This window comes from Hippocampus zosterae, chromosome 13 (assembly GCF_025434085.1).
Source record: "Hippocampus zosterae strain Florida chromosome 13, ASM2543408v3, whole genome shotgun sequence".
NCBI classification, from domain to species: domain Eukaryota; kingdom Metazoa; phylum Chordata; class Actinopteri; order Syngnathiformes; family Syngnathidae; genus Hippocampus; species Hippocampus zosterae.
The window spans coordinates 21294371-21318348 of record NC_067463.1 but is presented as its reverse complement, the minus strand read 5'-3'; the positions used below and the strand labels follow the sequence as shown (position 1 = coordinate 21318348).

The window sequence follows — 23978 nt, the reverse complement described above, 5'->3', positions numbered from 1 at the left end:
TCCATTTCATTCACACACTTAATTAATGATTGCGGCGTGGCGTCGCCACCGGGGGCATTGGTGCACCGCTCAAGGTTACGGGGTTACGAGAAACGGCGGCAGTCGCAGAGTCACTGGCGCGATGCGGCTGGATTGTGTCCGCATTGATTATTTTTGACAAGAATCATCCCCAAGACATTATGGTAGTGAGAAAAAAATATGTTTCTTGAATCATATGTTATCGTGTAACCCAAGGCAGAGGATTTAGGATTAGATTTAGTTATTTATTTAGTTTTATTTTTTTTTTTTGACTGAACTCTTTTCTGCATTTCTCTTTTTCTCTTGATGATTTATGGCTTGCATTAAAAAAAAATATCCAGCCTACTTTTTTTTTTTTTTGTGAACGTGTCTCACAAAAGCAGGAGCAAGTGACCGCTGCCACATTGTCTTGTATTGCATCTCTGAGCTTGGTGAGTTTTTTTTTTTTTTCTTAACCGACGTCTGGATTTTGTGGGAAATTTAAGAAGATGAGGAAAAGGTGTTGTTCAAATCACAGTCGGTCAACTCGGGGGGCTGTTGGCCGGCTGGTTAGCAGCACTTGTAATCAGCAAAAGATCACGGGGGGCGCTCAAGTAAAGCATCTGTGCATGATATTTCTCAAACTGTGTCTTGTACAACATGCTGTTTATGTAACAGTTGGAGAAACGCTCCCCTCGGGCTGATTTTCTTTTTCCATTCATTAAGCAGCAGTTGTCACAGGACCACAAAGCCTTCACTTGATTCCATTTTTCTTTTCTTCCCCGAGTCATCTGTATTCTTTTTCTGCACTGAGCGCGACGTAGTACTCACCTTTGTCCATATCGGCGGTGACTCGGCACGATTGCGAGTTAGTTAGGCGCGCCACACAAAGAACGAAAAAATAAAAATACATTTGGCTGCACTCTCTTGGTGGTGAATCAGTACCGTATTTTCCGCACTATAAGGCGTATAAGGCGTATTTTCCGGAGTATAAGGCGCGGCACCGTCAATGAATAGCATATTTTGAATCAGTTTTCATATATTGGTGCGGACCCAATTAAAATAGAAGCCACAGTGGTGGTTGCAGTTGCATTATGAATCCACTAGATGGAGCGACACTAAACGAAATACAATACAATACAGCTTTATTTATATAGCGCTTTCACTACCGCTGCAGCCGTAACAAAATGCTTACCTTGGATCGAATGCCCAGATTTGTAAAACAAACGTGAAAAAAAAATGTCCCAAAGAGGTTAAGAATCGCCTCATCGCACACGTATTGGATTTGCGATTTCTAAATATTGACGGAATCTTACGTCTCAGAATTTTTGGCCCCGTTTGTTGTCTGAGCAAATCGGGGGAGTGAAAATCACCCCTCGCACACAACTGGATAATCACTCAGGATGTTATTGTAAAGTGTCCTTGGGTGTCTTGAAAGGCCGAATCATTGGTCAACGGCAGAGTGAGCTCCTATAACTGGGTCAGCCCCTAAGCCCCTCCCCCTTCCCCTCCCCCGCCAGGCCTCGGCCTTTCAAGACAGGCCACGCTCCGACCTGGCCGTCAAATAGCGAGACGGTGTGCAAAACGGCAATGAAATGTTTTCCGTCGGGCCAGCCGGGGTGAGGACGAGCATGAAAAGTCTGTTTTCAGCAGATAATTTTTTTCTGCATTGTGTGTCGCCGTGCCTTATTCTGCTCTCTGCAACTCACCGCGGGGGCCAAAATCCTCAATTCCGTTCATCATGTTTGGCAATTTGGGTGTTTTTTTTTCCCCCCTCAAGTCGCCCTCACTCATGTTACGCATTCGAAGCGCAATGTGGCCATTTTTCACATTTAATTTTTTTTTGCCTTGCGCTCTACTGTTGCTTCTTGAGGGCTTTTTGATTGTTTCTCTACGCCGTCAATTTGTTTTTGGAACACTCAAAATCGGTCTTGCGCAATTTTGAAAGAAATGGTATCGTCTCTGGCTGGACTCGGTTCGCAACGGAGACACACAGAGAGATTGGAGGAGTCACAGAAAGGCACAGAAGTTTTATGTTAACTCTTCTTTGGATGGAGGCGCGGGCACCCGCAGCGGCTCCTCTCTCTCATGTGGTTGAGAGAAAATACATTTATCGTGACACCGGCAGATTGCGTCATTCGTTTTCATTTCACTGATGAGGGAATGACCTCGAGTCCCCTTGAGTGAGCCGACGTACAAGTTTATCAAGATATCCAGAGATCTTTGGGGAAAGATGATTGGAGCAAATTAAACTTAAATCTCGAGGCGCCGCTGGGTAGTAATTAGGGAGTGAGCAACCGGTTCCGCCTTGCTCTTTTCTCAAGTACGTTTACGAAAAGAGAGATCTTCTGCCAGCAACGGAAAAGTGACGGGTGTCCCTTTTTTATTTAAAAAAATATATATATATATATATAATATATATATATATAGGGCGGCCCGGTAGTCCAGTGGTTAGCACGTCGGCTTCACAGTGCAGAGGTACCGGGTTCGATTCCAGCTCCGGCCTCCCTGTGTGGAGTTTGCATGTTCTCCCGGGCCTGCGTGGGTTTTCTCCGGGTGCTCCGGTTTCCTCCCACATTCCAAAAACATGCATGGCAGGCTGATTGGACGCTCTAAATTGTCCCTCGGTGTGAGTGTGAGTGCGAATGGTTGTTCGTTTCTGTGTGCCCTGCGATTGGCTGGCAACCGATTCAGGGTGTCCCCCGCCTACTGCCCGAAGACAGCTGGGATAGGCTCCAGCACCCCCCGCGACCCTAGTGAGGATCAAGCGGCTCGAAAGATGAATGAATGAATAATTAGGGATGGGCAAGTATCCATACCATTTTGTGTGAAGTTTGCATGTTCTCCCGGGGCCCGCGTGGCTTTTCTCCGGGTGCTCCGGTTTCCTCCCACATTCCAAAAACATGCGTGGCAGGCTGATTGGACGCTCTAAATTGTCCCTAGGTGTGAGTGTGAGTGCGACTGGTTGTTCGTTTCTGTGTGCCCTGCGATTGGCTGGCAACCGATTCAGGGTGTCCCCCGCCTACTGCCCGAAGACAGCTGGGAATAGGCTCCAGCCCGAGTGAGGATCAAGCGGCTCGGAAGTTGAATGAATGTATATATATAATATATACATTTCCACGGTGTGACTTGCGTTTCACATTTCCGAATGAATTTGGTTTGAACACTCCGAGTTTCCATATCCATAAGCTAACAGCCCGCGGGGGTACAGTGAGAGGAGGTTGACAGGCCGGGGATGTGGCGGGTGCCGTCGCCCGAGGCTTCGCCTTCAAACAGGTCTCCCCCGGGGCAGGCGTCTTTTCCCCGTTCCGTTTACTTTGCCGCCGCCTTTCAAACCGAGGCCCCCGTCAAAACATCCCACAAGTGACAGAAGAAAATCTCAGCTTTGCATTTGGCAGCGAGCAAAGATTGAGGTGTTTTTCTTTGATTCCGACGACTAACAATGTGGCACGTTCTGTCTGGATCCACTGAAGCGGTGAGGGGGTGGTCTGTGACTGTCACGACCAAATCCCGGCGATTACTCGGATAAAAATACAATTATTTGGTAAGAATAGAAGCTCCTCTTCACTAAAAGTGAGAAATACGGGTTTTCGGTTCCGCACTTGAGCTGCGATGACTCTTCAATGACCATGACTGACACTCGTCGCAATCCAACCCTGACCAGCTGCAACCCCGAATCCTTAATGTTGGGTAGGAAAACAAGTCTCATTCGGGAGCTCCAAGCCCCTGGTGAAGGCCCGGAATTCCTGCCCCAGGAAAGTTTGCTTAATTTCTTGGACGGATCGAAGCGTAGCTCAGGATAATCCGACTTTTGGATTTTTCATTGTAGCTACTTTTGATTTCGTTTTGATTTTTTCTCTCAAATGGTTCGTTTCAGTTTAGATTTGATTAGTTTTAGTCTGAAGTATTATTTAGTAAGCTAGAATAAATGCGTTAAAATTGAACTGTTTATTAATATTAATTGACCAAAAAAAATGGTCATTTTTGCTGGAATTAGTTTTGGAGTTTTTGACTGTTTAGTTGAAAAAAAAAAGTTATGTGTTTTTCTTTTTTTTTTTTTTTTAGTTATGTATTTTTTTTTTTAACTAAACGGTCAAAAACTCCAAAACTAATTCCAGCGAAAATGACCATTTTTTTGTCAATTAATATTAATAAACTTTTACAAAATACAAAAAAAAGTTATGTATTTTCTTTTTCTTTTTTTTTCTTCTTTTTTTTAAGTTATGCATTTTTTTTAACTAAACGGTCAAAAACTCCAAAACTAATTCCAGCGAAAATGACCATTTTTTTGTCAATTAATATTAATAAACTTTTACAAAATACAAAAAAAAGTTATGGTTTTATTTATTTTTTTTGCGAACAAATTGTTTTCTTCCATTTCAATTTTCATTCAGTGCGCTAACCTTGGCGTAGCTGCAAGTCGTGGGTAATTGCGGGCAAATCTTCCAAAGTACCTTTCGCTCTCCCCGGCGAGGCCGCCGAGATGACAAACCACCACCGGTGGTGCCACGCCGGATTTCAGCCGGACCCCGACAGCCGGTGGTCTGACAGCCTGACAGGTCCAGTCACGTCTCGTAGAGGAAGCCCCCCCCCCCCCCCCCCAGCCCCCGGACAAACTTGTCCCATGTCATGTTGTCAATCTGATTCCACGCTTTCAGTGTGTCGACAAGCACCGGCCGAACAGGTTGTACAAAAAATAAATAAAAATTAAAAAATGATAATTGATCTCCCAAACACACCCCTTTTTATTTTATTCAACCTTTCAATTAATATTGTCATATTCTTTTAAAGAATATTGATTTTTTTTTCTAAATAAGATATGTGCTTTATCTGCTTTTACTTTGGAAAACACTCATCGACATTTTGCCAGCGGTTACAGACCAAAGGTGTAACGGAGTCATAATTCGTGCAGTTTTTGCACCGCCGATTTGAAACGATGATTCACCGGCAAAATAAGCCAGATAAGACAGAATAATCAATGACTAACAAGTAAAATCCTCATTAGTCACGGCTCTGTTTCATCGATACGATCAGATCAATTTGGTGCTTGGAAAAAGTGCATCTTCAATCGTATTCATCTGTAGCCGTCGGTAGGTCGCCGTATTTTTTGTCTTTAGCATGGCGCTATTGTCTCAGTGAGCAGAAGGTCACTGCGAGTGGGACACCGGACGGAACCCCCCCCCCCCCCCCCCGCCCCTTCGGCTGGGCCGAAGCATGCGAAACCGTGGCTGCAAACATTCTCCAGTCATCTCCAGCTGTTTCCCCGGTCACGCGAGTCATCTTCCGCCGTAGCGAGCGCAAAAGTCCGCCAGGCATCCTTTTTGTCCTTTTTGCTTAAGTAGGACAACATCGACGTGGCAATTCCCCGTCTGAAGGGGAGCGCCACGAAAGGCTTTTCTGCTGACGTGCGGCTCTGTCAAACTGTCGCTAATATGGCAGCGCTCGGCTTCTTTTGCTGACGCCGGCACCCGCGCTGGCTCTTCGCCTCGTGTGGGCCGTGAATTTTCAAAACATGTGACCGTCATCCCTCCTAAACCGCATCCATTTCCGTCGCCGTGATCGGGATTTCCCGATCTCGTGGGGCCATTTCAGTCAGGCGGCATGTGGAACGTTGCGGCTTATACCTAAAATCCACATCTCTTTACGTGCATCTCCCAAAAGAGTAATACAGCCGGTGACGGACAGACGTCTTTGATTATGAAGGCGCTTGACGTTCCAGCCCGTGCGGGCGCGTAGGCGCTTTGTGGCTTCTGTAAAGAGATTCGATCAGGTAGGCCAGGAGATGAAGACTGGCTTCATTCGTGAAAAGACAATATCCCTCAAATCCAATCATAAGTGCGGCGGAACGTACGTCGTGAAGTGTATTTCTGGCAGGATCCGAAAAGTTCCTCTGTTGCTGTTTTTTGGTGCAATCAAAGTATCTGGGCTGCGAGAGATATTTGGAGCGACTCGACCTCATGACCAAATTTGATTTCAAATTTTCGGTTTCAATACGAATTTATGTGAACGGACAGATAGGGACCTTTCACTTGCATATGCTTGTCGAGACCGAGGTTATTATAATTGACAAAAAAATAACACATTAACCGCAACAAAAAGTTCTCCCCGTGCCTGTGTGGGTTTTCTCCGGGTACTCCGGTTTCCTCCCACATTCCAAAAACATGGCAGGCTGATTAAACGATATAAATTGTCTCTCAGCATGAGTGTGAGCGCGGATGGTTGTTGGTCTCTGTGTGCCCCGAGATCGGCCGGCGACCGGTTCAGGGTGTCCCCCGCCTACTGCTTCGAAGACGGCTGGCATAGGCTCCAGCAGCCCCAACGACCCTTGTGAGGATACATTTTCAAGCAAGAAGACAATCAAGTCACTCAAAAGTGACGTTTTAGAGCACTGGTGTCAAACTCGAGGCCCGGGGGCCAGATCCGGCCCGCCACGTCATTTGATGTGGCCCGCGGAATCAGATCAAGCACGTCAACTTGATACTTGCTAAAATCTCTTCCATAATTTCAAATTTGCATATGTAATAAATAAGAGACATAATGTAAGCATTTTCTTGGAACCAAACCCCTCATTACAGTAACTAAATTTGATTTCAGTCCTAACGGCCCGCCAAGGGAATCGGTAACTAAAATGTGGCCCGCGACAAAAATGAGTTTGACGCCCCTGGTTTCGAGCCGTACATTTGCTCAGCCTTACTTTGGGTCAATGAGTCAAGACATTTTCTCAGCAGCTATTTATAAAGAAGTACGGTATTTTAAAAACACAATTAAATGCCTGCTTTGTAAAAGTCTCGCCTCCGCTCGACGACAATGACGACGGCTGCTTTCCTCAATCGCCGTCCCCCCCCACCCCCCATCTGAAGTTGCAAGCCACTCTAATCCGACGGATGTTCTTGTCAAATTGCGTTGGAATGACTCAAGGCCTCGCCCTGAATCCGGTCGACACCTTCCCCCCACCCCCACCCCCATCCCAGACGGTCGCGTCATATCAACCTCGTCAAGCTGCTCTTCGTTTCCAAATCCATTCAATTGCGTTCCAAGCGTGTATGCGTATGCATTCAAAGCTACGTCAGAAATCAAGTCGAAAAACGAGCAGCCAAAAGTTGAACTCGGGATGCTCCGGATGCGAACGCCGGCGAGTCACCGCGGCGGACAAAACCGCACGACTCCCGGCGGCGAGCGCCCCCCCCCCGCCTAACGATGTTATGATGAGGCGCGGTCCAGCGGAAGGAGACAGCTCGGCGGCGTTCGAAACAACATCCCCGCGGAGACGCGCCGAGGTGGCCGTCTCATACACTTTCTCAACACGATAAACTCAGCCGAGTGTGAACTTTATTTATCCCCCCCCCCATCCCCGACCCCCCCCCCCCCTCAGCTGTGCAGATCGACCGCTAATGAAACGAAAGCGGTCGGGATTAAGCTTAAAATGCCGTTTTTGGCTTACGCTTCGTTCGGAGCTAATGTCCAATTAGTCTCTTGGCTGGCGTTGGTCTCCTTGGGGGGGGGGAGGTCATAATGACAGCGGGGCCGCAGAGTAGCTGACCAAGGTAAATAAAACCCCCGCGCACGGATGGAGCAAATACTTCTCCGATTCCAGAGGTGTGGGCAGTTCCAACAATAGCCGGCGTGTCCTTGCAAAGTGGAATTTCGGACAGTGGCAAGCGATGGTTTTTGGTGGGGGCCATTGTTCCGTTTTGGGAGTCACTCTGAAAAAAATGTCGGCAGTCATCAAACGGAAGATTTGCCGCAGACTTTGAGATGCGAGATTTTGAGACGGTAGCGGTCACGTCCGGCGATGACTTTGGGAAGTGCTCAGGATGGGATTTTGAAAAATTGGGAAGTGGCCAAACAGGGATTTTGACAGCAGATGGTTTGGCTGTTTTTTTTTTTTGGTGGGGGGGTTGGTTCTGTTTCGACGCTGACAGTCCTGCCATGGCCTTGGGAGGCGCCTCGACTGGGGAACGGGGGAAGTGGTTCAACGTGCATTTGTTGGCTTAGGTTGCGCAACTCAATTTCATCCGAGGTACGTGCTGACGTGAGGACAGGACCTGCGCCGTTTTTGTGGATCAGAAAAGGAATCCTGCACATTTTTGGCAGGTTTTGGGCCGCATTTCTGTTTTACAAGGGAGCGTCTTCCGGATGTTCTTCTGTGTACCTCACCTGAACCCAAACTTTGGTTTTCAAGATGAGCAAATATTCAAATTTGGCCCTTTTGTGGGGTAAAATTCACTTTGAAAAGGAAATTTGGTCAAGAACCGAATGCGCTTGTGAGGATCTTTCTTTTTTTTGCCCGTTAGGGAGAACCCGGACTGCGGTTTTGGGCATCAGGAAGTAGCTGAACATGGATTGGACAAACCTTTAGGGGGTTTTGTTGGAGACGATGAAATGAAGGTTGCGGTAAAGCTCTCAAAAGTTTGCCGAGTGCATTTTGCAGTGTGAGCTTTCCAACAACACCAACTGTGTCCTTTTGTCCTTGGGGGGGGGGGGGAGTGCCTGAGCTGGGATTTGGAGGCTGAGGAAATGGCCCAACAGAGATTTGACAGGTGGCTGGAGATGTTTTGCTTTTGAAAGAACTCCTGAGCCAAGTCCAAAAGCACATTTGGGCACTGCTTCACGTGACGTGCGCTCGACATCGATAATAGCCACGATTTCTGATGATGCGCAGAAATTTTGTGGGGATGTTTTGCAGCGTCAAGTAGCCACAGACAGATTTGACAGCTTTTGGCAGAGTGTTCCATCAATTTATTATGCTTTTTTCATAATAAATTATCATAATAATCAACTATTTTCTTCTCTCGTTCGGGGAAATACACGACCGGGTATTTTGGAGGATCAGGTTTGTGCCAAATCGAAATTTATTGTGATTTTTTATTTTTTATTTATTTTTTGGGGGGGTGGGGAGTGGTTGTTCCATTCGAAATAAATCAATCAATAAATAGAATATTTACCAGGATATTTTTTATAAGGGTATGTACCGCATTGTGCTCTTGGGAAGTAGCTGAGTTGAGATTTGGAGGATCGGGAAGTTGCTAAAAACTGATTTGGTGTCTTTGGGTATTTTTTTGGGGGGGGGATTTATTTTTAACTATTCAACTGAAGTTTGTGCATATCTGAATCCAAATGTTGCCATTTTTTTTACTATGAGCTTTGTAGACAACAGCTTTCTATGTCCACAAGAAGTACCTCAACTGAGGTTTGGTGATTTTGGGGCCCCATGTTGGACACCATTTGAAATAACTTTGGAAAAGAAACCATGTTCCACCCCGACAGCAACAACTTTGTCCTTCATCGACCTTGGGATATTTATTATATTTTCTTTTTTAAAGGAAAGGCAGCCTAAATGACAACGCCACATGAAGTTTGCTGAGTTAGGTGACGTCGGAGTTGATCATTCGGGATATTTTTGTGCACGTCTTGGACAATGTCCTCTGTGTGTCTCTGATTCTTGGATTTCCATGAATGCCGCTGTCGCAAATAGATGGACCCGAGTCACAAGAACGCACGCAGGCGAAGATGTTCATGGCATTAGCTACGCTCATGGCATTAGCTACGCTCACGGGCTTGCGGGATTTTTGCACTTTTTCAAAGTTGGAAAAACAATCCATGGAATTGGCTCTTCAAATGCCAATGAAATGTTAGCGGAAATCCCTCCGGAAATTGATTAGAAACTATAGAAATGGCTTGAACATGAGCAAAGCTACACGTTAGCCGAATAAATATGGACAGCGTCGTTGTCGCTTATCGGTGCGGATATTTCTCGGCGACGGTCAAGCTATGTTGGAGGCCGTCGGCTCATCGGGGAGGGTTTGAGGGGGTGGGGGTGACAGCAGCCTTCGTGTGACTCAGTAAATCCCGGAGAGAACGGAGAAAAAAAATTTTTTGAAAGGCCACCGCGTTGCTGCCCGCTGTTGTCTCACGTGCTCGACAGAGCAAAAAAACAAAAGCGCCTCATTTCAATCTTTCACATGGGGGATCGGTAGACCACGGTTCATACGGGGATGCGAGTGACGAGCCTTAATGTTGTCATTCTTTTGGAGCGTGAACGGACACTTTGCGTGCGCTAGCAAACAAGCTAGCTTGAACACATTTTCTGAACGATTTGAAAAGTTGATTTGTCATTCCTCCCCCGCAGCTTCCAATATTATTTAATAAGCGATCTTTTTTTTCACGGTCTTCCTGACATACAGTATATTTATTTTCATTTTTTTATCAAACACAAGCAGATTAATCTTGATGACAATGTGAGATAAATGGTTTGGTTTTAGAGGTTAGCCTCGTGCTGAAGCTAAAAGCGCTAGCCGCTCGTATCCTTGCCAAGGTCAAGGCTGCTGGCGAACTGCAACAATCCAGTGTAGCGTTTCGATGCCGGGCCCGCCCCCGGGAAAAGACCGGTCGTGAAAGCAGATCGAGATCTTAGCTATTAGTGTGTCACCACAGATTAGCTGCCGGCTTGCTGACAGACGCATGGACAGTCAGCGTAAGTCGCTTCCAGCACTGATGCTGTCGCTGTCAAAGCGTCAGCATCCGAACTGGAACATTCTTCTGCGCGTGACCAAAACTTGGTTTTGTGTGTGTGTGTGTGTGAATGCTTAGACTGATTGATGTGAACATGCATTTATGTGAATGGACAGACATGTTGACAATACGAATATATGTGAACGGACAGATCGAGACCTTTCAATTGCGTATGCGTGTTATTATAAGTAAAAAAATAAATTAAAAAAAACATTAACCACGACAAAAATTGGGGGGGGGGGGTGAATGCATTTCATGACCAAAATAAAATAAAAACGAAAAATCGAAAACAAACTGAAATGGCAAAAATAAAAAAATAAAAAAATAAAAAAAATAATCGTCCTTCGTTTTCATCTTTATCGGCTAATATCACACGTGAGCTTCCAGGATTCATTTTAAACAAATTTATTTCAGTACTGCTGAATGTCTACAGAGAAGAAAGAAGTTCCAAAGGTCATTTCGGAATTCTTGTGGATTTAATTACATAATATTGACTGGCTTTTTTTTTTATTTTTAATCTTGCACTTGACAAACACGATGCAAAAATGAAAGACTAATATCAAAACTAATCCAAACAAAATTAAAAGAAGGAAATATGAAATGGCCTGCTCGCATCGTGCTTTTTTTTTTCCTGACGCTCTGGAGATAACGCTGGCCTGGGTGATATATATATATTCATTCATTCATTCATCTTCCAAGCCGCTTGATCCTCACTAGGGTTGCGGGGGGTGCTGGAGCCGATCCCAGCTGTCTTCGGGCAGTAGGCGGGGGACACCCCGAATCGGTTGCCAGCCAATCGCAGGGCACACAGAAACGAACAACCAATCGCGCTCACACTCACACCTAGTGACAATTTTGGAGTGTCCAATCGGCCTGCCACGCATGTTTTTGGAATATGGGAGGAAACCGGAGCACCCGGAGAAAACCCACGCAGGCCCGGGGATAACATGCAAACTCCACACAGGGAGGCCGGAGCCGGAATCGAACCCGGTACCTCTGCACTGTGAAGCACGTTTATTTTATTTTTTTCAACAAGTCTTATTTTGTGGACAGTGTGTCTGGGGAAAAAGTGTGTGAATTGCACAGCCGTCGCTCACCCGCGCTTTGTATCCGTGTGCGGCACAGGCAACATCTTCGTGGTGAGCCTGGCGGTGGCCGACCTGGTGGTGGCCATCTACCCGTATCCGCTGGTGCTGGCCTCCATCTTCCACAACGGCTGGAACCTGGGCTACGCCCACTGCCAGGTCAGCGGCTTCCTGACGGGCGTCAGCGTCATCGGCTCCATCTTCAACATCACCGGCATTGCCCTCAACCGCTACTGCTACATCTGCCACAGCCTCAAGTACGACAAGCTGTACAGCGACAAGAACTCGCTGTGCTACGTGGTGCTCATCTGGGCTCTGACGGTGGTGGCCATCGTGCCCAATTTGTTCGTGGGCTCGCTGCGCTACGACCCGCGCGTCTACTCGTGCACCTTCGAGCAGTCGGCCAGCTCGGCGTACACCATCGCCGTGGTCTTCTTCCACTTCATCCTGCCCATCATGATCGTCACCTATTGCTACCTGCGCATTTGGATCCTGGTGATCCAGGTACGACGCCGAGTCAAACCCGACAACCGGCCCAAGCTGACGCCTCACGACGTCCGCAACTTTGTCACCATGTTTGTGGTCTTCGTGCTCTTCGCCGTGTGCTGGGCGCCCCTCAACCTCATCGGCTTGGCGGTGGCCATCCGGCCCGAGGTGGCGCTGCCCCTGGTACCCGAGTGGCTGTTTGTGGCCAGCTACTTCATGGCCTACTTCAACAGCTGCCTTAACGCCATCGTTTACGGCGTGCTCAACCAGAACTTCCGCCGCGAGTACAAGCGCATTGTGGTGTCGCTTTGCACCGCCAGACTTTTCTTCCAGGACAGCTCCAACGACCAGGCCGGCGCTGGCGGCGACAGGCTCAAGAGCAAGCCCTCGCCGCTTACGACAAACAATAACCGCGTCAAGGTGGATTCGGTATGAAAAAAATGGACATGAGAAAAAATACAACCAAATATGAAATAATGGAAAAGCCTCAAGTGACTGTGACACGGTGCTAATCTGACCGCCACAATCATTACAACAGCGGTGCATATTATATTATCTTATTATCAGACACTTTGCTTTGAAGCTGGATGATTGCCGGACCCAATTTTCTGCTGGTCCGCCAGGAACTCCCAAGTGGTCAGCTTGTAGTCTCCAAACAACACTTGGAGTCCGGCAGCAACTCCGAGACGTCAGCTAGTAACTTCTGGTGGTCTGCTTTGGGACCTGGGTGGCGGCTAGTCGTCGGCTAGCAGCTTCTAGCGGGTCCGCTACTATTTCTTGGCCATGTAGAAGCTCCTGGTGGTCCGCTATCAACTTTGATTTGTTCACAAGCAACTCCTGGTATTGCGCTAGGTCCTTCTATCTGCTATTAGCCTGTGAACGACAGCCAGTAGTCTGCTAGCAATTTCTAGAAGTCAGCCAGTAAGCGCTGGTGCACCACTAGCGGTACGCTATACTCTGTAGACAAGTTCTGAAATTCCGAGCAACTCTGAGTGGTTGGAAGTCATCTAGTAACTACTCGTGGTCAACTAGCAAGCCTTAGTAATCTTTTTAGAAACTCCCAGTGGTCTACGCGGCCCGCTAGTAGTCCGCAAGCAACTCTTAGTAGGAGTTCACACTCGTTGTCATTGTATTGTAGTTTCTTGGACCTCCTGGTGGTCTGCTCGTAGTCTGCTAGCAACTCCTGATGTTGTTGCGACTCAAGCTAGTCCGTTAGTGACTGCTGGGGATCACTGCTATCATCCAGCTAGCTATTAGCAACGCTGAGAGTTGAAACGGCTCCTCCGCAAGTGGATTGCAAGCAACTCCTCGTGGTCTTGTAGCAACTCTTGGTGGTGTAGAAAGATCTGGTGGTGCACTAGCCACCACTGGTGATCACTAATATCTTCTAGTTGTCTGTTAGCAACTCTGAGTGTTGAAGCAGTTCCTGGCGGTCCACAAGAAACTCCTGACGGTCCACTCGCAACTTGTAGTTGTTTGCTAGCAATTCCTAGTGATCTTCTAGCAACTCTCGATGTTGGGGAAGGTCCGGGTGGCCCTCTAGAAACTTCCAGTGGCCTGCTTGCAACTACTAGAAGTCCATTAGTAGTCTGCACAAACTCCTGGTGGTGTAGCAACTCCAGGTGGTCCACTATCATAGCAGTTTCTAGAAGTCCGCTAGCAATTGCTATTAATCAGAAGCAACTTCTGATGCCCCGCCTCGGGTGGTACAACAGGGTTCACCTTTTTTGATCTTATCGGGCACCTTTTGCTTTGTAGATGTAGTCCGGTCAACATATGTCCAACATTTTGTTTACACTGATGGTATCATCATATTTATTTTCTATGTAGCTATATTAGTAATGCAGTATATATGAATATATCTATATACATCAGGTTCCACGCCAAGACAAAAACATTGAAGAATAAATTCATTTGTGACAGTGTAACACTTAATGAGGTGCTGTCTTATTCTTATTACGCCCCGCGATACAAGGCCCCCGCCCCCATTCATGATGTGGAACATATATTTTAGAAACCAGGCCATCCTGTGATCTCATTATACTGTATGCATGGATATCAGGAATTGTTCATAATATGCAAAATAAAGCGAGATATATTTCACGCCGCTCTGTGGCTTTTTTGTTGTGTGGCTTCGCTCATGGGCAGTTTCGGGCTGACATCCCAAAATGTGGAATATTATAAAATGATTCAACAGTTTTCAATGCGGGACGTTACAATTTTATGCAGACATTACCAGATGCAGAAAACGCAGAGATTCCACAAATGTAGGGAGGAGAGCCAAATTTTCCTCAGGCGGTGTGCCCCCCCCCCCACCACCCCCACCCACACACACACACACACAAATTAAAACGCCAATAATTTGCAGCCACACCGCATTACGCAGCTTTTGCAATACCCACATTTCGGGTGGAAAACTGCAAAGGGAGACAAGCCCCTTTTCCTCTTGATTGATTGCTTCACAAATTGATAATATTGCTGTGTCCTCACTTGGTCTGTGATTTTTACGTATTATTACCACATTACAAGTGGTGGAAATAGCTTGAGAACTAATCTATAAACGCACTTGAACGCTCCACCGGCTGAGAAGTGAAAACACCGCCTATTTCCCCCGTGCTTCTGCGGAAGCAAGCCCGGGTGGCCTCGTGTCACCTATATTGCTATATAGATTTTTTTTGGTTTGTTTGTTTGTTCATTTTTTTTTTTATGTTAAGTGAAAATAGTGAGGATCGAGACATTTTGAGTCGGCCCGTTTTGTTGCACTCGATTACTGTCATGTTTTGTTGCAGAAGGAAGGAAGCAGCCTAAAACGCCACAAGCCAATTCTGAAATGGGAGGAAATACTTTAAGCCGATCTTCAAGCCGACATTCTGAAACCTGGGAACGGATTTTAAAGACATGCGCAAATGTGGTAAAACGAGTTTCAGCCTTTTGCTAATTTCATGCCGATTTTCAGGCAGATTTTGCAATGTTGCACTGTTATGTTTGGCGCAAAAATTCAAAAACTGCTGGTCCTTTACCAATTCTTAGTACTCCAGGAGCAACTCAAAGTTCGACACAAATAACTACTTGTGGGTCGCAGGCAACTTTCAGAGGCATCGCAGTCCTCTAAAGTGTTGCTGTGTGTTGCGCTGCTTCGTGTGACACGCATGCACGGCACACAGCCTCACTCCAGGCTGATGTTGTGTTATGTAACACAAGCGCTGGCCGTCATCCTCAAAGCAAAAAGATTGGGGGTTGGGGGGGAAACGGAGCATAGGAGTCCCTCCCCCCATTAATCCCGCGTGTGTGTGTGTGTGTGTGTGTGTGTGTGTGTACAGTCATCTGTTGTTGCAGTCCTTTACAGGCCATCATGTTAGCAAATGAAAGTCAGGTATTAGAAGGAATATCTCGCTAGCTAGCTAGCTAGCAAGCTATCATATAAATCTTATTTACCTGCGTGAATGAACTTCCGAGTTAGGACGAGAAACTTTCTCAATTATCCTCATTTTTTCTTCTATTTTGGTCGGTTGATAACAATATTTGGTAGCGTTGTTTTGAAGAAAGAGTGTAAGTCCTCTTCTGCTGCCGCACCGTTAGCTCACGCAGACAAATAAGCTAGCGCTAACGAAAAAAGACGTTTCTCATTAGGACGAGAACATTTCCCGTCCAATAATAACAATAATAATAATACATTCATCAACAAACAAAATATTTTCTGTGGAAATATAGAAAAGGCCATCACATTAGCATTTGACATCAAAGAGGTCTATTGCCCCCGCCTGACTAAGCGAGAAGAACCAACCGAGGCCCCGAGTGACCAAAGCATGAGGGCGCCGACATGCTAAACTTGGATGACGTCGCTTGCCCTGGCTGTCGGCGCTCAAGTTTGAATGTAAACCAACAAGCAATGTTTTCTAACAGCTGTCAGTATGCACGTTGCCGAGCCACAGAAGGAACCTGACAAAACTCTCTCATTTTGCCCTCTCACTTGACTTTAATCCATCCAGCATGACGTCATCACTTCACTGCAACAGCAACACAATCAGGATTGTTTGCGGATTAGTTTCATCTCCAGCGTCAAGTACCAAACCACCATTACTACTGTGTGTGTGTGTGTGTGTGTGTGTGTGTTGCCGCCGCTAAAGGGCCTGACTCACGTTTCAATTTCCGTTGAAGTAGCCCTCCATTTTTTCCCTGCACACTTTTCACATTATGTGAGATCGTGACCGGCAGCCGTGGCAAATGGCGGCGGGGGCGTTGGCCACATAGGAAATGATAACGCCATCCCCATGGGCTATTGAGGGGAGTCCTTATTAGCATGATGAAACTTTGAATCGCTCTAATAAATGGCTTTTATTTCTACGACTCACACACTCACACACACACACCCCCATACACACACATAGACACGGTGGAGGAGTTTTCATTGCACGGAGCCTTGTGTCAAAAAAGACTAATAAAAAAAGTAAATACGATGATCTGAGAGCAGCCACTCTTATTTTCATTACATGAGGGGCAGTGCCCCACCACATGCTCACTACTTTAGCCCCCATAGGAAATAACGGGAATAGAAATAATCAGTTGCTAGGTCAAACTGTGGCCACTGTGAAAGGTTTATGAAGTGTGGAGCTTGTAGTTTGAAAACCACAAGCAGGATTTCAACGTACTGTAGCTTCACTTCACTAATCCGCCTCCCCACCAGCCCCACCCCACTCGAGTCAATGACGTGCACGAGCGCACGGCATTATCGCTTGTTTTTCGGAAAGTGTGTCATTGTGATCAATCATTACAGGGGAGGCTGTCCAGATTCGACACAGTAACAGCGTTAGCCATTATTTAGCTGGCATTTGCACTGTAAATAAGCTGAAGTTAGCCATGGAGGCACACCAAACACATTTGGATTAATTTAACAACGCTGTAGTAATAATCTAGAAAATTGAAGGCTTCTTTATCAGAAAAAAAACATACCCCCCCCCACCAAAACCCACCAGCCGTCTACTTCCTGCTCCATTGTGCAAGTTAAGAAATTTGCAATTTACAGCAGCAAAATTATGAAAGTGAGTAGCAGAAGAACAAAAAGAAAATATATATATAAATTATAAAATATACTTCAGATATAAGCATATTAAAAATGGGTGCGTGGGGCTGAGTCCAGGTTTTCAGGTCTGTCTATTCCATATCCTGACTTTCTTTCTTCGACTTTCTGTGTCGTTATAGATTTGTATAAAAGTGGAATTACAAATGCTACCGCACATAATTCATGTTCCATTCCATTCCTGGAACATGAATGGTGCCAGTGCAAATAAAAAAATATCTAATCATGAGAATAACGTGTCAGAGGAGTGAATATGTAATACAGTACATACAAGTAAAGCATTGGTTTTATTATTTAGCTAGCTGGCTAGATAGCCAGCTAGCTAAACAATAAGACTGCTATCTAGCTAGCTGCCTTAGCTAGCTAGCTAGCGAAGATTATATTTGTATGTTATATACAGTATATACAGAAAATAATTTAATGTTTCGTGTTTTTTTTAACTATTTGTTTTTCATGAATGTCCCTGTCATCTAAGTTGTTCACAAACATGAAACACTGATAACGGCAAATTCGCCCGCAAACCTTTGGTAGTGGACTGTTTTCAATAAAGATTTCTTGTGACGTTTTTTCTTTTTTTTCTCTGGAGGTAAACGAGAAAGCGAGTTTGGAAGAGTGACTTTGAAGCAGCTTGAGTATTTGGCAGCTGAGTGATTTCCTGCACATGGTCAGAGCAGCGCACCAACCAGCGTCCATATGGACTTGATCAAGTGTGCCGCGCAGGGACATATGTCTCCTCCACACGTCCTCCGGCTTGCACGTGCACTCGCAATTTTACACTCAAAAAAACAAAAAAATTATGAAATTCAAATAACTGTGCCCTAGGAACGGCCCGCCAGCTTAATGCTGACATATTGCTATCGATGCTAATGCTATCATTAGCATCGATAGACCTGGCTTTCAAAGCGATGGATGGATCCATGGAACGATGTACACATGCAGAGAGATAACATTTTTTTTAAACGCAGGCATGCGTTCTTTATCCTCCTTTTCCTATTCTATTATTCATGACATCCGCTTGACTGTTTTCAACGGTACTGCTTCCTTGTGGCCGAGGCGAGCACGTAAGAAGGAACAGCACAATAGATTGAACTACAGTCTGAAATTATGATGCACAAACTGTTGAATTCTTTACATTCCACTTTATTACATTATTGTGTTTTTATAGAGTACAATGCTGTGGAATGAAAGTTAGAAAAAATGAACACGTAACACATTTTTGTTGTATTTTGGGGGGAATTTTTTTTAGAATGTGTAATTTTTCTGGAATACATTTCAGACTTATTTATGTAAATGTTTTGGGAATACACTTTGTGATTTTTTTTCAATTTTTGGTATTATCCTTTGAATGTCTTTAATGTCAAAATATAAAGTATATTTTTTGTCAAGATCTGATTTTATATTTGTTATCACATCGTTACCTTTATTTTCTAAAATTTTTGCTGTGTTTTAGACTGTTTTGGTAACACAGACTTTAAAAAAATACTTTAAAATTCCCAATTGTTCTTCTAATAGTTGTATATTTATTTAGAACATGTTTAAATGATTGTACAATATTTTCATTACCGGTTTTTCTCAGATTTTTGGGGTTTTATCTCCAAATTTTCCCCACCCATTTTTTTTTCTCCAAACGATTTAAGATCTGGTGGGACCCGAGAGAGGACTTTTTGCCGCGTGGGCGCACATCAACCTCCAGGAAAATCCATGGAAACAAATGGGGGCACATGCGCCCGCTTGCCACGCATGCCAAGTGGCACGCGAGTACACAAAGACGGATGAAAGCGAAAGCAAACAAGAAAAGAGAACGACAACACAGCAGAACTAAAAATAGATGTCGGCTAGTGATGTGGGAAAGAGGACTGTGACATCACTGTCACTTCATTCCATTTCGACAGCTTTTTGGGTTCCTTGCATTTTTTTAAATCCATGGCGTAGTTATGTTCTATTCTCTTACAGTTATGTTCTATTTTCAAATGTTATTTTGCTTTCAGCACAGCCACCTTACGTTTTGAAGGAAACCGCTCTGAACTTGTTGACTGGGAGCTAAACGTGCTGCCTGTGCTAGCTTGAGCTACTCGTGAGCAAGTGTCGGCTACAAGCGTGTCGTCCTTTTGGGATTTTTGTCTTTTTTTTAAATTTTTATTTACGTTTTCTATGCTACTGCTATTTTTTTAGCATAGAAATTTTTAACAGAATTTTTTTAGCATATGCTAAATATGTTTTTTATATTTGCTAAATATTTTTTAAATATTTATTCTACAAATATATTGCTAATGCTATACTTTTCCGAAACATTTATTTTGTGCAATGAAATTTTTCCACTTTTTCGTAATATGGGACCTTGACACGAAGCTCATGTTACCTCATAATTGTACAACTGGAAGAACAAAGAAAATCATCCAAAAGGAAGGCAACTGACAGTGTTTGGCATGATGAAAAAGTGGCACGATGACATATCGCTGATGCGGACGCGGTTCGCCTCACCGACAACAACGCAACGGGAAGCTTGTAAAGCGAGCTTGTCAGTCAGCAGGCGGCTGCGCTCGACTCGTTAATCTCATGCATATTTAAGAAGGGGATATTAAAAAAAAAAAGAGAGAAAAAACACGCCGGCTCTATTTTTAGCGCAGCGGCTGGCGCTGTCGATGTGTTGCACGTGAGGCTGCACAATGTCAACACAACAACAAATGTCACGCAGCACATAAGCTGATGCGGGGGATGCCGTTTTCGGTCGTTTCGTGACACTAAACGCCACATGAAAAGACACTCCGGGGGCAAGCTAGCAGCCAAAAGTAAGCAGATAGTTGCTACTAGATAGGATTTGGTAGGATTAAAAAAATAATAATAAAGAAATTATATTTTTCATGCTATTAGCATTAAGTAGACATGATGTACTGTAGTTTTTTTAAAAAGTCAAATATCATGAAGGGGTGAGCAGACATAATTGCAATTTTTGAGTCATCTAATTTAGAAAGATTTAGGAGGATTTTATTCAAAAAGTAATAATGCATTTCACCTGCATTTTGTACTTTTGGTACTATTAAGTTGTCAAATTTTGAATCATTTGGTAGGATTTTGTACCAAAATACAACGCATGAGGAAGACCTTTTGTCCTTTCACCACTGAGGAGCTAAATTGATTTTGGTGTTGGATTTTATACAAAAAGTAACCTAATGAAATTAGATATTTTGTGATGTTGCTAGTATATTGCTGGCATATATATATATATATTTTTTTTTTTTGTCGCAATTTACTGGAAAGTTTTGAATCAGATTTCTTTTTCCTACTTTGTTTACTATTTACGAGACACTTTTTTGGGGTAGGATTTTGGATCAAAAGCCATGTAGAGAAACTAGCTTGTGTTTTGGAGTTTTTCAACTGTTTTTTGGCCATTTTTGTGTCCGCTATTCCTTTCCAATCACCCTGCTCTGGGAAATCAAGCAAGTGTTGATTCTGTGATTAGTGTGCTGCGTGTGTGTGTGAGAGAGAGAGTGAGAGAGCGGATAAGCTCGTCCTGTCAATCATCTTGCCATCGACGCCGCATAGAAAAGCAAGCCGAGGGCACAGCGCGATAAGATATATGAAAAAAAAAAATATCCAGAGGACATGAGGGGAAATGCGGCGCTGGCGGCTGCTGAGATTCCAACCAAATTTTCACGCAGAGAAGACGAATTTTCAGCAGTCAGTCAGTCAGAGCTATCACAAGACATTCGCCGGGATCCTTGCAATGTCTCGGTCCTCAGAGACGGAGGACAACCGCTGATGTCTGTCAGCGGGACACGCACACAACTTGCACTCAAGGGCACACGGACAGTGGCGCATCAGTTTTACCAGTTTTATCCTGATTTTATGGTACAATCCAATTTTTGGGGCTGCTCCTTCTGCTGTGCTCGTCTTGGCCACCGGGAGGCAGTACAGTATGATAGCGTCTTGCAGACACAAATGAAGAATAGTAGACTCATGATAGACAAAGATTTGTTGTAAGTGACTCTGTAAAAACTCTGCAATATTCGTCTTTTTTGGTGGGGGGGGGGGGGTAGAAGATAAAGAATATATGCTTGTGGGTACTGTTGTGTTATGTCTACACGTGTTGCTCCCTCATTTGTCTTCAAATATTTGTTGCTTTTGAAACCACAAATACAACGTTACCCTTAGCATTAGCATCTTTCTTCTTTCTACCCACAGTCTATATATATATATATATATATATATATATATATATATATATATATATATAATTAGTATGAAGAGCACACACAAAGACTGAAGCAGAAAACAGAGAAAATGCAAGTAAAACTCAAATCTCTGAAAGTCCTCCATGTTGGCTGGCACAGCCTGTGCGTTGGCACAGCAAGAAGCGGCAAGCGCTCGGCGTTACCTTTGCCAAGGAGATTTTTCATTTCAGCGTGGGTTTGTTGTTTTGTTCTTCTTCCAGGATGAAATCTGTCTCCAGTTTTCATATTCTAACCTGCTTATTTTTATTTTTTTATTTATATTTTGGGGGCTTGGGGGTGATCTTAATCATGTTTCACAGAAAAATTCACATTTCCAAGGTTCCAAGCATTTATAGCAGTAGTTCTCTACTTGGGTTCGATTGAACCACAGCGGTTCGGTGAATCGGTGTCACGGGTTCAACGGTGCCTCTGCCAAGGAGGTTAAGACACACCCAACTCAACATGTCAATTAGATGCAGATGATCACATGACATTGCTTGTCCAATCCGTGCTGCGGGAAATTATAAATATATTTATATGCGGTGTATATATACTTAGGCCATATAATTGTATTTACTTTTTTCTGTTTTTAATAAATATGTTTTTGAATGTCTTGAAATTGTTAAAAAAAAGTCACATTTTGATTTTTCACTAATGAAGGGTTCGGTGAACGTGCATATGAACTGGTTGAGTTCGGTACCACTGACAAGGTTAAGAACCACTGGTTTAGAGTGACATGATTATAAGGCAAAACTGCCTTGTAACAGTTGACCTAACTGGAGCCCCTTCTTGAAACTCAGCCAACCCTGATTTGAGACCCCTTAATCATGGAACGGAGACCCAAGCCCAGACTCTCAACCCTGTTAAAAAAAAAAGACTTGAAAGTATTCAGCGTCAAATTCTCGCGAGATTTTCCGATATTACAGATCTGTTTTTCTGTTACGATCAGAAATCCTAATAAAAATGCTTTACGCTTTATTTGTGGTCGCTAGCGTCGCCCCAGGACACGCAAAGAAAGTGTCGTTTGGATGTCATCGTATTTGTGTGTACACGTTACGCACGCACGGACGGTCCTGCACACACGAGGCGTTGATGAGGACAGGAAGTGACAGCGCGCCTCAACCTGACTGAGCAGCACAGGAGCGCTTCATGACACCCTGCAAACATTAAAGCAGCAACACAATGATTCAAAGCGGGAGGTGTCACGCTCAGTTAAAATGTGGAAGCAATGGGTGGACCAAGTCGATAGGTTGAGTGGGGGTGATGTGAAAGGCAGTAAAACAGACCAAAAACCAGTAGAGAAAAGTGACATGAACTGGTTTAAAAAAGATACATCGAATCCCGTTTAGCACAAGTGAGGAAGTCGAGTCACGTGACTTGAAATCGAGTCACTGATTCGATGAATTGCGAATTGCTTGCCAAAAATTGAAAGACTCGTCCTGACTCTGACTTGAGCTACACGAGTTGACAAGTTATTCTGTGTACATTTGAAATGTTATTTTGTATAATGTGCTTCTACTTGTTTTTTTTTCATTCAGGAACGTTTTTTTCTGTCATGCATATCATACACCTGTCACCAGCAGGGTACACCCTGAGACAAGGGCTGAGGGTGCCATGTTGAGTGAGTGTCACGGGGAAGTTTTAAAAAAATTGATACATTTGGACTGAAGATTTATCTTCTTGATGAAATGAGGGAAAAGGCAACAGCGACATGCAATGTTTGAAACTCGAAAGTGACACAACATCTACCACGTCGAGCTTCATTTGTCAGCTGCAGGTAAGCTAACTATGAACTGTCAAGATAGCTCGATTAGCTTGACAGGTTAGCTCACCAATGGCTGTTCAAATACAAACTAAACGTCATTTCGTTGATTGATGTAATTGATTCATACTTCCACTCCAATCGCAGGCAAAAATAGCCGTCTGTATTCCTCTACTGCTGGTCGAGTTATTACAAACATAGACGTAGGAAGCTTTTGCAAGCACTTGTTTCTCTAGTTTCCAGTCAGATGGGATCCTTTTCCGGACTTTAAACTCGACTCGTACTACACCGCCATATAAGTATTTCTCAAGATATTTGACTCCTTCGGTTTGACGTTAATTCACTACAGTTAACCACAAGGGCTTTTTTTTTTCGCACGATGCTGTTTCTCTAGAGCTTTCAACACTCTTTTTTTTTAAACACCAACTCTAGTCAATAACTACAAGCATTACAAAAATGCGTTGCGTTACAAATATAACTTAATTTCATTTTTGTCTTTATGTGGAACTAAAAATGAATGTAGCTGTCTCAGTGGTAATTGGGACAGTAACGAGTAATCCACTCCCAAAGCAGGTGAAAATAAGTTTGTAAAATTTCAGCTTGTTTGTGAGAGTTTTGGATGAAATAACCTGTACACATTGAAGCGATAAGAATGTCTGCTCTCTTCTAAAGTGATTTCTTTTTTTCAAGGTCTTCATCCAGTGTTGAGGGCCAGACTGTGTACAAATGTGCAAAGTGCAACATTCATCTTTGCATCAACAAGGACAACAACTGTTTTGGTGAATTCTACAAGTGAGTTGAAGTGGCATGTTCACTCTCCACACACAGTCATACTGAGTGTATATATA

At 44.3% G+C, this 23978-nt stretch overlaps 1 protein-coding gene across 1 annotated transcript in view; it reads left to right on the top strand.

The window, feature by feature from the left end:
* The window catches only part of mtnr1aa (melatonin receptor 1A a), a 33759-nt gene extending 19576 nt beyond the window's left edge, over positions 1-14183 (top strand). The window contains exon 2 of the mRNA XM_052083804.1: positions 11635-14183. Coding sequence (XP_051939764.1) covers positions 11635-12515 — 881 coding nt within the window. The 3' untranslated portion in view covers positions 12516-14183. The remainder of the gene's footprint in view (positions 1-11634) is intronic.
* Positions 14184-23978: the final 9795 nt, after the last annotated feature.